The sequence below is a fragment of the Agelaius tricolor genome, unplaced genomic scaffold (genome assembly GCF_023055355.1).
Source record: "Agelaius tricolor isolate 1412-34295 unplaced genomic scaffold, bAgeTri1.0.p SCAF_16, whole genome shotgun sequence".
Classification (NCBI taxonomy): domain Eukaryota; kingdom Metazoa; phylum Chordata; class Aves; order Passeriformes; family Icteridae; genus Agelaius; species Agelaius tricolor.
This window is the reverse complement of record NW_027269276.1, coordinates 18,322,259-18,337,305: the sequence shown is the minus strand read 5'-3', so window position 1 is coordinate 18,337,305 and position 15,047 is coordinate 18,322,259. Positions and strand designations below refer to the sequence as shown.

At 53.8% G+C, this 15,047-nt stretch overlaps 2 protein-coding genes across 10 annotated transcripts in view; one reads left to right on the top strand and one right to left on the bottom strand.

Moving 5' to 3' along the window:
* Positions 1 to 2,613: 2,613 nt before the first annotated feature.
* On the top strand, positions 2,614 to 8,651 carry NR2E3 (nuclear receptor subfamily 2 group E member 3). Its single transcript, XM_071441960.1, has 8 exons — positions 2,614 to 4,652; positions 5,707 to 5,857; positions 6,578 to 6,681; positions 6,762 to 7,010; positions 7,100 to 7,281; positions 7,488 to 7,719; positions 7,795 to 7,900; positions 7,975 to 8,651. Exons 1-8 carry the CDS (start codon positions 4,595 to 4,597, stop codon positions 8,105 to 8,107), a joined length of 1,215 nt encoding a protein of 404 aa, XP_071298061.1. The 5' UTR covers positions 2,614 to 4,594; the 3' UTR covers positions 8,108 to 8,651.
* A 1,169-nt stretch (positions 8,652 to 9,820) lies between these two features.
* The window catches only part of MYO9A (myosin IXA), a 178,817-nt gene continuing 173,590 nt past the window's right edge, over positions 9,821 to 15,047 (bottom strand). For all 9 annotated transcript variants that reach the window (XM_071441936.1, XM_071441939.1, XM_071441937.1 and 6 more), the window contains 3 exons: positions 13,984 to 14,186; positions 13,667 to 13,809; positions 9,821 to 13,267 (listed from right to left, as the gene is read on the bottom strand). In XM_071441936.1, the coding sequence (XP_071298037.1) occupies positions 12,780 to 13,267; positions 13,667 to 13,809; positions 13,984 to 14,186 (834 nt within the window). In that variant the 3' untranslated portion in view covers positions 9,821 to 12,779. The remainder of the gene's footprint in view (positions 13,268 to 13,666; positions 13,810 to 13,983; positions 14,187 to 15,047) is intronic.

Genomic DNA, 15,047 nt, shown 5'->3' with positions numbered 1-15,047 from the left:
GCCCCTCGCAGAGGAAGAACCCTGCCGTGGTCACTGCCCCAGTCACTGCCTGGGGACCCAGCTGTGTTTCAGGGCCACCGGTGCCCTGGGGACACCAGCAGTGTCACTGACCTGCTGGCTCATCCCACACCATTGGTGGCTTAAGCACAGATTGGGTCCAGGTCTCCGTGGATGGAAACCCTTTGGGAAGGGGCTGCCTCCTCCAGGTGCTGAAGCACCCATGGGTGCCAAGGAAAAGGCAGGGTGGGCAGGATTTGTCTCAGTTGTGCCAGGGGTGAGACGGGCAGTGCAGGGCCCAGGGGAAATGCCAGCACTTACCTGCCTGGAGCTGCTCACCTGGAGGGACAAACACCTTGCATCAGCCCCAGTGGCACCCGTGTCATGGCTCAGCCCTGGCCTGGGCTGCTGCCACCCCCTGCCCGAACACCTGGCTGAGATTCTCATGCCAGCACCCCCAAACCTGCCATACCCAGGAGCCCAGCCAGTGCCAGGGCTGGAGGAACAGCCAGTCTGGGGCTTGCAGGGTCTGAAGGAGGGAGCTCACCTGTGGGGAGAGAGGGCAGGGCAAGACGGGACCCGTCCCCTTCTGACCCCGTCTCCTGCCACCCCCATCTCTGCCAGCACCCAGCCCAGCCCAGCCTCCCCGGCCACTTCCTCCCCTCCCAGCCCAGAGCCAGCACCAGGCCCGTCCCAGCTGTGGGGTCCAGGGCCCTGGGTACCACGGCAGAAGGGTGGGATCACCTGGCTGCAGGTGTCCTTCCTGCCGGCTCCCCCTTTACCTGGGCGAGGAGATTCATCTGCAAGGAGAAAACACAATGCCCAGGAGTGGGGACAGGTACCCCATACCTGGGGCACTTCTCTGTCCCCACAGTTGTGGTGACATGTCACCCTGCTGAAACCCAAGCTGCAGCCTCAGGGCTCGTTCTGTGCCCTGCTGCCTCACCTTGGGGTCGCCTCCAAGGTCCCCTCGGTGCTCTGTGCTTCCCGGGCTGCCGCTGCTCCAAAGGTGCCTGCGGGGCAGGAGCTCCGCCCGCCCCCAGCACCGCGGTGGCTCCGCCGGTGCCTGGGAATGTGCCCCGACCGGCTGCACCGTGGCACTGTGCCCATCCTGGAGGGCCAGTCCTAGGGGGACAAACCCAACCTGGTGTGACATTTCATCCACAAACTTCTTGGGTGACCCCAAAGGAGTCAGGAAACAGCCCTGTGGCCACAATGCCTTGGTAACCACTGACCACCAGGCTTAGGACAAATCATCTCTTGGTGCCAAAACCCTCTAGTGCTGTGAGACCATCAGCCTGTACCCAGCCCCATGTCCCAGGGATGGCCACCAGCCTGTCCCCAGCCCTGTCACCCCAGAATGGTGCATGCCTGGGGTCAGCTCCAGAGTCACATTAAACTTTAATCCTGGTGCCGGGGGTCAGTGAAGGCTTTAGCAGGGCTCAGGTGGGTGACTGTCACCCTCTGTCATCGGGCAACCTCCAAAGAATCATTTATCAAGGAGCCTCCAATAAACAAGAGCTAATTACAGGTGAAACCCGAGCCTGGCCTGGGCCCAGCTCAGTGCAGGCGGCCACATTAACCCTTCCCAGCCACCTCCGGTCCCACAGCCACCCTCCTGGAACTTCATGTCATCTTTTGTTGGTCTTGTCCCCTTCTGATCTCCACCATCCTCTCCTGGCCTCTGTTGTCTTGCCCACATGCACCCATCACACCCTTCTCATTCCCATCCTCCCCTCCCAGTCCCCCTCATCCCATCTCAGTCCTTACTATCCCCTCATGATCTCCATCACCCTATTGCATCTCACTGCCCCCTCATGATCTCTGTCACACCTTCCTGGTCCCCATCATCCTCACATGGACCCTGTTGTCATGTCCTGGTCTCCATCATCCCTTCCTGGTCACTGCTGTCACCTCCTGCTCTTCCCATTTGTCATTGTCTCGGGGTCACTATCTAAACATCCAGGTTCCCATTGTCCCCTCATGATCCTCATTATTGCCTCCCAGTCCTCATCACCTCCTTCTTGTTCCCATCACCCCCTCCTGATCCTTGTTGTCACCTCTTGGTCCCTATCATCTCCCCTCTCTCTCCCATCGACTCCTCTTGGTCTCCATCATCCCCTCCTGGTCCCCACTGTCATCCCTTGATCCCCAGTATCTCCTCCTGGTTCCCATCATGTTCTCCTTGTCCTCATTGTCTCCTCCTTGTCCCCACTGTCCTGTCCCATTCCCCAGCACTCCAGGCTATCACCAACAGGAGCAGGACTGCCAGGACAGTGGTGCTTCCCTGGGTCACTCAGTGTCCCCAGCCAAGCTGTCCCTGGCCAGGGTGCATCCACCAGCTCCCCACAGCCAGTGGGATTAGGGTGGCTGGAGCCCTGGGGCTGCTCCTGACCGCAGGTCTCAAGCCCATCGCCAGCATCTTTAGGTAATTAGTAAATTAGTAATTAAACGCTCTCTGCCTGCTGGGGGGAAGGGGGGCAGATCCCAAGGTTTTAGGCTGGGTAATCCCATGGCATCTGCCCCAGCATCTGTGACCGGGCCGAGTCACGACCCCGCCTCGGGCTTTAACGTTTGCTCCTTCACCCCCACCCACACCCTCAGCCCCTCCAGGCCTCCAGGCCAGCTCGTGTCTCACCCAAACAGGCTGGGCTTGGGCTGGGGTCCCAGCAGTGCCCAGCTGGGTGCTCATGGAGCCCTCATCCCCAGGAAGAGGACAGGGTGCTGCTCCACAGGGATTCCACCATAGGGACAGCACCCATCAGGGTGCAATGGAGAAACGGGGTGGGAAACCATATTTTTGTAATTATTGGCTTTCCTGGAGGTGCTGATGATTGGCTGGCAGCAGATGGTTGGCCCAGCTAATCCCCCTCCCAAATCCCTGCTCCAGAGCTGGCTTTTACCCAACGGCAAGGAGGGGATGGGTAAATTAGCCTAACTCAGCTGTACCGCCATGCTGGCCCTCCCCGCTGTCCCTGGTGCTGCCTGCCCGTGTCCCCACGGCTGGGCTGGCACGCCGGGATGCCGGGGTTCCTGCAGCCCTGGGAGGGTTCCACCCTTGGGTGAGAGGTGTGGAGGCACCCAGGGGCCGGGCAGGGAGGTGACAGCTTGCTCCTTCTGCATTAGCCCAGCGTCATAATTCTGCTGCGGGAGGAGGAGGTGGCCCCTGCCGCAGATGGTGGCGGTCAGAGATCTGGGTCAGCACGGGGCTGTGGGTGGGACAGGGCACCGTGGGGAAATGGGGGTCCCAGGCTGGGAGGGGGCTGGAAGGGCATGGAGCCGTGGTGCAGGAAGGGATGGAGCCGTGGTGCAGGCAGGGATGGAGCCGCGGTGCAGGCAGGAAGGATGATGGAGCCATACAGTCAGGAAGGGTGATGGAATGTCTCTGCACGTGGGAACATGGAGCCATGGTGCAGGCAAGGCTGGTCGAGTGAGTCACAGTGCAGACTGTTAAGATGGAGAAACGCTTCAGGCAAAAGGGATGGAAGTAGGTTGTAGGCGGGAGGATGGAGCCATGCCACAGGCAGGAGGACGCAGGAACACTGCAGGCAGGGGGATGCAGGAATGCTGCAGGCAGCGGGGATGGAGCCGCATCAGTCGAGGATGCTGCAGGGGTGATCCTCAGCCCCTGGATCCACTGGAGTCACTGCTGACAGCCTTCAGCAGGGACCTGCTGCCAGGGCCTGTCCCCTGGGCCACCTTCAGGGCATCAACACCCTGAGCCCCTCTGGAAGGGGCACAGCAGGCTGGGAGCCCCTGTCCTCAGCCTGGCCCATGGCCGGGGACAAGCCGGGCCCGTGACGGTGGCCACCCACCACCCCCCTGAGTGGGGCGGGGGGGTTTAGCGGCTAAAGCCCACAAATCCCAAATTGTGCTGCCCTGTCACCGCGAGGGTTTAGCGGTGGTTGCATAACCCCGGGGCCACCTGGCCCCCACCCTCTGCCGTGTCAGCAGCCCCAACATCCGTGGAGGGCCCCGTCCCCGCGAGGGGATGCTGAGGCACAGCGGGGATCCTACCGAGCATCCCCCCTCCCCTCGCCATCAGGGCCGGTAATTAATTACTTGGGGGCAGGGAAATTACCCCCCTTAATTACCACTTTTCGTTATTCCCCTCTAACCGCCTTAGTGAAGGGCTTATGCGCTTACAGGACCTGGTGGGTCCCAAGGGGAGGACGACACACACGGGGGGTCCCCAGCCCCAGCCCCATCTCCCTCCTCTGCCGCAATCTCGGCCTGGCAGTGCTGGGGGGGTGGCAGTGACAGGGTGACACCTCCACGGTGGCCCGCGGCGGCGCGCGGGGGGGTGGCTTGGGTGTCGCGGGGTTTAGGGTTACAGGGCTGGGGCTCAGCACCTTTTTAATTCTTCATCGCGTGGCTGATTGATCCCCCCCGCCCCGCGCAGACACTAAAGATTAAGAGGGTGACAAAGAGGCGGCTGCTTACACAGCGCCCGCCGCTAAGCCGCCTTGAAGAGAGCAAGGCAGGAGCCCCTTTGGCCGCAGAGCTGCCGGAGCACCCAGCGCCTGGCCGGAGCCTCCGCGGGGATCCACAGGGACAGACAGACGGACAGGGATAGGTCGGGAGCGCCGGGTGCGGGATGGCGGCGTCCCCGGCGGGGTCGGTGGTGAGCGCCGGGCTGGATGAGAGTCCCACGGGTAAGAGGTGGCTCTGCTGCACCGGGGGCGACTCGGGGGGACACGGGCTTTTCTCTGGGATGGCCGGGCCCCTACTGTGCTCACTCCCCAAGATGCTGGGGGTCCTCTTCAAGTATTCTCTGGGATACTTGGAATCCCCATAGTGGTCAATCACCAGGTTACTTGGGGTCCTCCACTGCAGTTTTTCTCTGAGATGCCTGGGATCATCATGGCCTTCTTCTGGATGCCTTTGGTCCCCGTCATGGTCCTTCTCTGAGATATCTGGGGGTCCCTATTATGGTTCATCTCCAAGACACCCAGTGTCCCCATCATAGTTGTTTGGGATATTTGGGTTCTCCATTGCTAACCTTTTCCAGAATGGCTGGGCTTCTCCTTGTGGTCCTTATCTTGGGTGCCCAAGGCCCCATCATGGTCTGCTGGGATGCCTGGGGTCTTCAGCTGCCATCCTTCTGCAAGATGCTGAGTCCCCATCATGGTCCTTCCCTAGGCCAGGATGCCTGCAGTGCCCGACCCTCTCCATGGTCCTCACTTGTGTTTGTTCTCCAGGATCCCTGAGGTCCCCAGCTATGCCCCTACTCCAGGATTCCTGGGGTCCCCTGTAAAAACCCTCTCCTGGATACCCTTGGTCCCTGGCCCTTTACCAGGATCCCCACAGTTCCCTGCTGTGATTCTCGTCTGGGGTGTCCCATGTCCCCAGAGCTGTCCCTTCTCCAGGACTCCTCCCATCCCTGACTGCAGCCTTTGCTGGGATGCTTAGTCCCCTTCCTGGGATGCCTGGTGTCCCCATCCCTAAGAACACCATTTCATCCCTTTTTTAATTTTCAAAATTCCTGTGAGAGCCCATCCTGCATCACTCTGTGTGCTGGGCTGTGGGAAGATGGTGACCCCTGTGTGGAGTCCCTGAGGTGTCCCCATTCATGTCCCTGGGCTGAAACAGCAGAGACAGGAGCCACCCCATCTCCAGGATGCTGGGAGGCAGCAGGGGCTGGTGGGTGGGACGAGGGACATTGGGATGCCCAGAGTCAACCCAGATGTGACGGTTCCCCTCCCACAGGGCTGAGCCCAGCCCCTGGGAAGGAGCTGAGCCCGGTGCTGCTGTGCAAGGTGTGTGGGGACACCAGCAGTGGGAAGCACTACGGCATCTACGCCTGCAATGGCTGCAGCGGCTTCTTCAAGCGCAGCGTCCGCAGGAAGCTCATCTACAGGTGGGAACAGGGGCGCCCAGGGGCAGGGAATGGGGGCACAGAAGGGCAGTCAGAGGGGCAGGGACCCTGTGGATGGGCATCCAGGGGGGCAAGAACCAGGGTCCCATGGACAGACACCATAGAGGAGAGGACACCCCAAAGGGCAGGGACCCCAGGAATGGCCACCACGGGTGTCAGAGATGCAGGGGATGGACACAGTGGGGCAGGAGTGGGGGGAACGGGCACCTAGCAGGGTAGGGACACCCAGCAGAGCAGGGAACCCATGGGATGGGGCACCCAGCAGGGAATGGATGGGCACCCTGTGGGACAGGAACCTTGCAGATGGACACCCAGCAGGACAGGGAGCTTGGGGCAGGCCCCCAGTGGGGTAGGGTACCCTGGGATGGACACTCAGCAGGCCAGGGACCCCAGGGCATGGGCAATGGGTGGGGCAGAGACCTAGGGGGACTTAAAACTACTCAGGGGACAGGCATGCAGGGGGAGAGGCACCTGTGGAGAGGGTGTCCAGAGCCCCCTGATGGGGCCCAAACACCCATCAAGGCAGAGCATTCACTGGGACAGGGCACCCACCGGGGACAGGACATTCTTGGGGACAGGTGGTGGGGCACTTGTTGGGTGGAGGGAACCCATGGGGGGAGACATGGTACCTATGGGGGAGGACCCTCCTCGGGGACAGGGGCCACCTCAGGGGCTGCAGCCATGTGCCACCTCTCCCCATAGGTGCCAGGCAGGGACAGGGCTGTGCCCAGTGGACAAGGCTCACCGCAACCAGTGCCAGGCCTGCCGGCTCAAGAAGTGCCTGCAGGCTGGCATGAACAAGGACGGTAAGATGGGGGGACACACAGTGACAAACAGCAGGGGTGACAGCGGGGTGGCCGGTGCTGATGGCACCTTGTCCACACAGCTGTGCAGAACGAGCGCCAGCCCCGCAGCACAGCCCAGGTCCAGCTGGACAGCATCCAGCTGGATGCTGAGCTGCCCCCTGAGCACGTGGCCACCACATGTGAGGTTCCCCCATCAACCTGTCCGGCTCCTCGTGGTCCTGGTGCCACTGTCACCCCGGGCCCCCGAGCGCCCACACCGCCCACCAACCATCGCTTCATGGCCAGCCTGATGACAGCCGAGACCTGCGCCAAGCTGGAGCCTGAGGACGGTGGGTGGCTGCCAGTGGAGAGGGGGGTGGGTGGGTGGTGGATGTCCCCACAGTGTGGTGACAACCAGTGTCCTCTTCCACCCCTGCAGCTGATGAGACAGTGGATGTGACGGGCAGTGAGCCGGAGCGGGCAGCTGGCGAGTACCAGGTGGCGCCGTACCCGGCAGCCGGCCCCGAAAACATCTATGAGACCTCAGCACGTCTCCTCTTCATGGCCGTGAAATGGGCCAAGAACCTGCCCGTCTTCTCCAACCTGCCCTTCCGTGACCAGGTGGGGTTGGCAATCTCCATGAGGAATTGGAGATCTGCCTATGGGGCAACAGGAACCCCAAAAAATGTAGCAGCCAGTTGGAGCATATCCACAACACTCTTAGGGTTCCCCTGCAGATGCTCGTCAGTCCGACCAGATGTGGTGGCTACAGGTCCTGGAGACTTTGGGGGTGACAGAGGTTTTGGGGTTCCTCCCGCTCTCCCCAGGTGATCCTGCTGGAGGAAGCATGGAGTGAGCTGTTCCTGCTCTGTGCCATCCAGTGGTCCATGCCCCTGGAGAGCTGCCCGCTCCTGGCTGTCCCTGAGCCGGGCCCTGGGAAGCTGCTGCCGGCCACCCTGGACGTGCGGGCGCTGCAGGAGACCCTCGGCCGCTTCAAGGCGTTGGCTGTTGACCCCACGGAATTTGCCTGCATGAAGGCCGTGGTGCTCTTCAAACCAGGTGAGGCCACCCCTAGCAGCCACCACTGGCCGTCCCCATGTCCCTCCCCAGCCTGTCACCCCCTTGTCCCTGCAGAGACCCGTGGCCTGAAGGACCCTGAGCAGGTGGAGAACCTGCAGGACCAGTCACAGGTGATGCTGGGCCAGCACAACCGTTCCCACTACCCCGGGCAACCCGTCAGGTACCGCTGTCCCCACCTCCTCACGGGTGACACCAGGGTGGGACACCCACCCATGGCCACTGCTCCATCCCCAGGTTTGGGAAGCTGCTGCTGCTCCTCCCAGCGCTGCGCTTCATCTCCTCGGAGCGCGTGGAGCTGCTCTTCTTCCGCCGCACCATCGGCAACACCCCCATGGAGAAGCTGCTGTGTGACATGTTCAAGAACTGAACCCCCTTCCTGCTGTCACCTGGCTTGTTTGTCACCCTTGCTGGCACCCTGTCACCCCCAGCCTGGGGCTCCTCAGCCCGGGCTCTGAAGGTGCCCATGGTCCCATCTCTGGGGCAATGTCCAGGACTGTGGGAGGAGCTTCCCTGGGGGATGTCCCCAAGTGCGTGCCCAAGGCACCGGCACCACCTGACCGGGTCCATCTCCATGGTGTCCCAAATGCTCGAGGAACCCAGGCAGAGACACCTTGGCACCATGAGGAGCTACTGCCACCCAGGGGGCAGCCTCGGGGACACCAACCCAGGGATGACCCAACCTGGCGTGACATCAGCCAAGGCTGGTGCCAGCCCGGGAGTGACACCAGCCCAGGGGTGACACTGGCCACAGGTGGTGACACCTGGGAGTGACACCAGACTGGGACAGCCTCAGGTTAATGCCAGGCCAGGGCTGACACTGGCCAGGGTGACCCCAGCCCGTGGTGACAGACCCTTGTCCCTGCGTTCCGGGGTCTCCCACTTGTGTCCCCCATTTTATACTCGGAATAAAGAGAGTTTTGCAGCCAGAGTCCCTGTGCCAATGACTTGGGTCCCCTTGGGTGGGGGACTGGGGGGACCAGCTGAATGTTAATAACCCAAATAGGAATAAATCAAAATCAATAATCTGAATATAAGTACCTTGAAAAGAAATTATCTGAACAGAAATAAACTAAATATAAGTAAAATTAGTATAAATAATCTGAATTAAATAATCAATATAAGGAAGATAATAGAAAAATAGGAATAAAAATAAAATTAAAATAAATAACCTGAAATTATCTGAATATAAAAAAGATAAATATAAATAATATGTTTGGAAATATTAGATTAGAAAGAATCTGAACAAAATAATTTAAATAGAAATGTAATGAAACTAAATAAACTGAAATACTCTGAATAGAAAATAACTGATAAAAACCCTATCTTAATTTAAGTAGATGAATATGAATAATCTGACTGGATAAAATGGGAATTAAATAGTAAAAAACACAAATAAAATGAAATTAAATAACCTTAATAGAAATCAAATGCATGTAAATTATTGGAATATAAATATCTGCTTCGAAGTCTCCTTAAATAGTCTGAATAGAAAGAAAATAAAACTAAATAATCTGAAATAATATCAATAAACTGAGAACAAACAAACTGCATATTAATAAGAGAACCATAATGAATCTCATTAGAAATCAACTGAATTAAATTATGTGGACAGAATTAAAATGAAATAATCTGAATAGAAATAAACTGAAAATAAGTAATCTGAATATGACCAGTCTACCTAAAACTAATCTATAGAAATAATCTGAATAATCCAATAGAAATCTAATAGAAATAAATGGAAATTATCTGAATACAGAAAAATTGTCTAAATATAAGTAAAATAAAAAGTATCTGATTAAAATAATTTGTATATAAAGAATCTGTATATACATAAATAAAAACAACGTGAATAATAAGTAAAATAGAAATCCTGTGCACATAAATAATGAGAATGTGAACAACCAGCATTAAACAATCCAAAGGGAAGGGATCTGGAGCCCTGGCTCCCCATCCCAGCTCCTCCATCCACATGACTGGGATTGGGAAAATCTACAACTTCATAACCCCATGGAGCAAACAGAACAAGCCCCAGCCCCCAGGACATGGGCAGGGGGTGGCAGGAACGATGTCCCACTGGGAATTCTGGGCCTTTGCAGAATGACACTTTTATTTGTCCGTTTTTGTCACTTTGTACAAGGTTCCGAGCGCGGGCGACGCGGGATAATATATCCTCTTACATACACACTCTGTTTAGTTTACAAGCAGCGACTTTATAAATTACTTAGAAAACTTTCGGTGAAAAATAACAATAATTCCCCTCGCAGCCCTCCAGTAGTCAGTACATTCAGCCCTCTGGAAACCCTCAGGGACCCCAAATCCTGCCAGGGAAGGGCTGGGAAGGAGCGGGGGAGCTGCCGGGGGAAGGGGAGCCTGGCACACGCCATTATCCCTCAGTCCTGTCACTCCTGCCACAGCTGGATTTCATAGATGTATATATTTCTTTTACATGTGTTTTTCTTTATACATATAACCACAAATATATTATATATATATATAAAGAAACATATTTTCTATATATTCTATATATATTCCATACATTTATCTATGTCAAGAAGTCTATTTTCTTTATATATTTTCCCTACATTCCATACATTTTTATATATATGAAGAAAGAGAGAAAATATATTTCTTTATATATACTATATATTTCCTTTATATATTTCTTTACAGAGAAATACACTCTTTATATAAAGAAATATATAAATATATGTGAAGAAACATATATAAACATACATATTAAACATATATTGAATATATGTTTAAATCATATAACATTAAATATGTTTCTACATAGAGAAGAAATACATTAAAATATATATAAAGTAATAAATATTCTTTATATATAGTACATATCTCTTTTATATATACTTCCTTATATATAGAAATATGTAAAATATATACATAAGGAAATATATACCTAATTTCCTTTATATGCTTCTTTATATATAAATATATAAGCATATATAAAGAAATATGTATTCTTTATATATAGAATATATTATATATTTATATATAAATATGTACTATATATAAGAAATAGAAAATACATAAACATATTTAGTCTTAATATTCTTTTATGTATTTTTTAATTATACAGAGAATATTTATCCTTTTGTGTGCATATTTTCTTTATATATAGAATATACATTATTATATATGTTCTTTATATATATATAAATATCACTTAAATATATTTTCCTTATATAGAGATTAAATATATATAAGGAAAATAAATATATCCCAAAAGAAATGAGATACATATACATATATATACACACACACACACACATATACACATATATAAATACACACACATGTAAATGTGTGTGTGTGTATATGTGTATATATATATATATATATATTTATGTGTATATATTTGCCCCAGTCAGATGTGACATCCCTGCTCTCATCCCACAGGGATGAGAAACCTGAGGACGAGGCTGGACCCTTCACTCATGCCCATGATCTCCTCCCCTGGGGCCATTTTAAGGACAATTCTGGGGTTTTTAGCTCAAGAAGCTCAGAAGGCTGGTTTGGCACCAAGCACTCGGATGCTCCCAGCAATCCCAGCTCCCAGAGAATCTGGGATGGCTCCCCAGGAGTTTCCACTGTTGTGGTCACCAGCTGCCTTCCCAGTGCATCCATCTCAATCCCCAAAGCCCAGTTTTCCCCTCTAGGACTGGGAAAATCCCATTTCCCCCCATGGATGGGGCTGATTGACTTGGTCTTGCTCCACTCCCAGGATGCAGCGCCGAGGCCGATGCTGTTCCCACTCTCCCTGCAGCATCTGTCACTTCCCCCGTTGGAAAAAAATTAAAGATAACATGAAAAAAAGTCAAATTTCAAATATAAAATAAAAAATTACCCCAATAAATAAACCATCCCTGGAAAGGGCAGGGGGAGAGGGGACTGAGGAGCAGCTCAGCCAAATCCAGTCATGCCGGGAAAAGACAAAACACTCAGGATAACTCAATTTTTTGCTATTTCCCCCATTTTTGGTGGCATTTCAGGAAAGGATAAGCCCCAGCCCAGCCCACCTAGGAGGACAGATCCAGCCTTTGTAAATCTAATTATTGCCCTGGGGCTCCTGATTTTGCCTTTCCAGAGGTTTTCTGGTACCTGGAGCTTCTCCAGGTGCCACTGAGGATGATGATGAGACTGGGGAGGGATTACAAGCTGAGAAGCTGAGTCAGTAACTAGCATCATTAATTAGTCCTATGATGGGTTATGATGGTATAATTACACCTCCAGGGATTTCCTGCTGAGAATAAAACTCTGTGTTTTATTGAGTGATGGCCTGTGACACCAGTGGTGACACCAAGGATGGCTCAGCCAATTGCTCCCCTCCTCTCCCACCCAAAAATAATTATAACAATAATAATAATAATAATAAAAAAAAAAGATGTTCTGTCTGGGGAAAAATATATAAAAAAAAATTAAAAAAATATATATTTACACAAAACTCCAGGAACCAGCATATAAACAAATATCGCTTCAAGTAGTCCTCGATTATTATTAATTATTATTATTTTTTAATACTGATGATCTCAAAAAGACAAAAAAAAAAAAAAAAAAAGGAAAGACGGTTAGGTCTCATTAAAAAATAAAAAACCAAAGGGAAAAGGTGATTTTTGGCAGGTTTTAACACTTTTCCATGCACGTGGTGTTGGCGTGGATGAGGTGGTTAAAGCGCGGAGGGCTGGGCTGCAGTGGAGCCAGCTCGGGATGCTCCCGTGGCATTTGGAGGCTGGGTTTGCTCCTGCCAGCAGCGAGGGTGATTCGGCACAAGGATTTGGGTGCTCCGAGGCGTGGGATGCTCCGGGGGAAGGGCCAGGAGCCGGTCACTGCCTCCCATCCCCGGCCACCCCCCGGCCACCCGAAGGTCTCAACTCCCCCAAATCATTAAGGCCACCATTAAAACCGTCCCCTCCCGGGCTTTTTAATTAAGAATTCATCTCCTGGCGTTAACGAGGAAGCCATCAGAGCACTGCCAATGGAGAGGATGCCCCAGCACGGACACGGCTCCAGGGTGGAACATCTCAGACCATGAACTCGTTGCTCCCCAGGAGGACAAGGGGTTGGGTGGCGGCGCAATCGGCCTCAGGGTTCCTCTTGCGTCCCCCTCCAGGCCCCCCATCCGGGGGCTCTTTGGTTTTTGGGGGGGAAGATTTCACACTCTTCAGTTTCTGTTTGCCCTTCTCTGGGTTGAAGGTCCCGCGCGTGGTGAACTGCGGCCGGTCCTCGGGATAATGGAGAGGCCCCGGCAGGCCCTCGGGGCTTGCCCGGCTTTCGGGGGCCTCGCCATGGTGTCCCCCTGCTCGGTAGAAAGGAGATTTGGAGTACATCTGGAAGCGCTTCCGGGGCAGGTGGGGCAAGCAGGAGGTGGATGATTGGGAGGAGGAGGAGGAGGAGGAGATGGGGGTGTCGGTTGGCTCCGCCGGGTCCAGCCGCATCCTGGGGTGCCGTCGCAGCCGGCTCGGCCCCTCGGCCTTGGCAGGGCGCAGGGAGGTAAGTGCTACACTTCTCTCTGCAGGGGCAGGAGGACCACAGATGGTCAGCACCCACACAGCACCCAGTATCCAACCGCCCGCTCCCTGGGGACACGTGCCATTGAAGCCAGGACAACATTCCCAGCATCTCGGTGGGGGCAGCATCACCCCGGATGATGTGACAGTGCTGGAAGAACACTCACCTCCCCACCAATCCTGGCTGCTCCCACCCATCCCCAGCAGGGCCATGTGCTTGAACACTTAACCCCCCTCACTGCATACATTTAAACTGTTGACTTTAAATAAACTTGAAAATCCCAAGTAACCCTTCCCAAAGCAACTGAAAAACATGGTGGAAGGTGTCCCTGCCCATGGCCTTTGAAGGTCCCTTCCAACTCAAACCACTGCATCATAAACCCAAGAACACCTGGATTTACCCGAGCGATCGGAGATGGCTCCTTCGGAGTCAAAGTTCAAATTTTCGGAGCTGTCAGCTGTGCCAATGGAGGCTTCGGACTCGAGGGTTTCGTCGTCGGAGGCGCGGGGCTCCAGTGTCAGCATCTCAAATGTCAGCTCCTCCCTGCAAAGCCAACCCAGCCCCATTCAACCAATGGGACCAAAAAGGTGGAGAGGAGAAAGGGATTCACATGCACTGAGAGATCCTGGAGGGGTGGAGGCCTCCAGTCATCAACCACATGACATCAAGCAACATCCAGAGGCTGGGGACATGGCTTGAACCCTCAGCCAGACTCACTTTTCCTTCTGCAGGCTCTCGATCTGCTCAGTCAGCACCTTCTCCTCCTGCTGCATGGCCACCTGCTGCTGCTCTGTCACTTCCATCTCCATGGCCTCCTCGCTGCTCAGGGTCTCCTCAGGGACGTCCGTCACCGAGGGCAAGCGGCCGGTGACAGGGGACGCGGGGCTGGGGAAGGCGCCGCGCCGCACGCGTCCTTTGCCCTGAAGAGAGACAAAGGTGTCACCACCACAGCCGAGGGGATGTGGCAAACACTCAGGTGCCAACCACACTGCTCTCCCAAGGAGTGAAGAAGAAGGCCCCAGGCACTGGTCCTCAGTGTGCCGCCGCTGGATGCACCCCGGGCCCTCCAAAACCTCAGGCTGGGAGAAGTACCAGAAGGACTCAACACATTGGAGGGACTGGGGATGGAGGTGGTGAGGAAGACAGTGGTGAGGATGATGCTGATGGACCAAGTGCAACTTGGTCCAGATCCAAGCAAGCCCAGCTAGCAGCAGGCTGGGTTCCCACAAAGCCCACAGCCTGCATGATGGGAAGCTTGATGGTGGCTTTGGGTGGGAGCATCATCAAGACTTTGATTTCAGGGCACCTGATAAAACCCGTTTTATCCTTGGATCAAGTCTCACATCCTTCCCTCGTCCACCCTTGGTATTTCCTGAGCTTCACAAGGGTCTCACTGACCCCTTCAGCAAACAGGAACTCCCACCTAATTATGTTGTCCATTCCATGCCATGTCTCATCTACAGGAGATCCAGAACCAGGACCACCTCCAGTGGTCCATTGTAAGACAATCAATGTGGATCTCTGTGCCCACAGTTGAACTCTGATCTAATGCAGCTCTGAAGAACTATCCCATTTTTTAAATCCTGAAACTGAAAACAAAAAAGGATGCAAATGGTGGTGGTAGAGGTGGAGACATATATATGCAACTGTTTTAACCTTCTGGGGACCAGCTCTACAGATCTGCTCCATGGAGCAGAAAAAAATGGAGGATTCTTGGAGATGAGTGACATGGCAGATATTAAACAGCTTTTATCTTAACCGTTATCATGACCAGACTTCTC

Excerpts from the sequence above, each read along its gene's own strand:
- NR2E3 (XM_071441960.1), top strand. The coding sequence starts at position 4,595 with ATGGCGGCGTCCCCGGCGGGGTCGGTGGTGAGCGCCGGGCTGGATGAG. Across the intron at positions 4,653-5,706 it reads GCTGGATGAGAGTCCCACGG|GGCTGAGCCCAGCCCCTGGG; the intron begins GTAAGAGGTGGC and ends CCCCTCCCACAG. Across the intron at positions 7,901-7,974 it reads TACCCCGGGCAACCCGTCAG|GTTTGGGAAGCTGCTGCTGC; the intron begins GTACCGCTGTCC and ends CTCCATCCCCAG.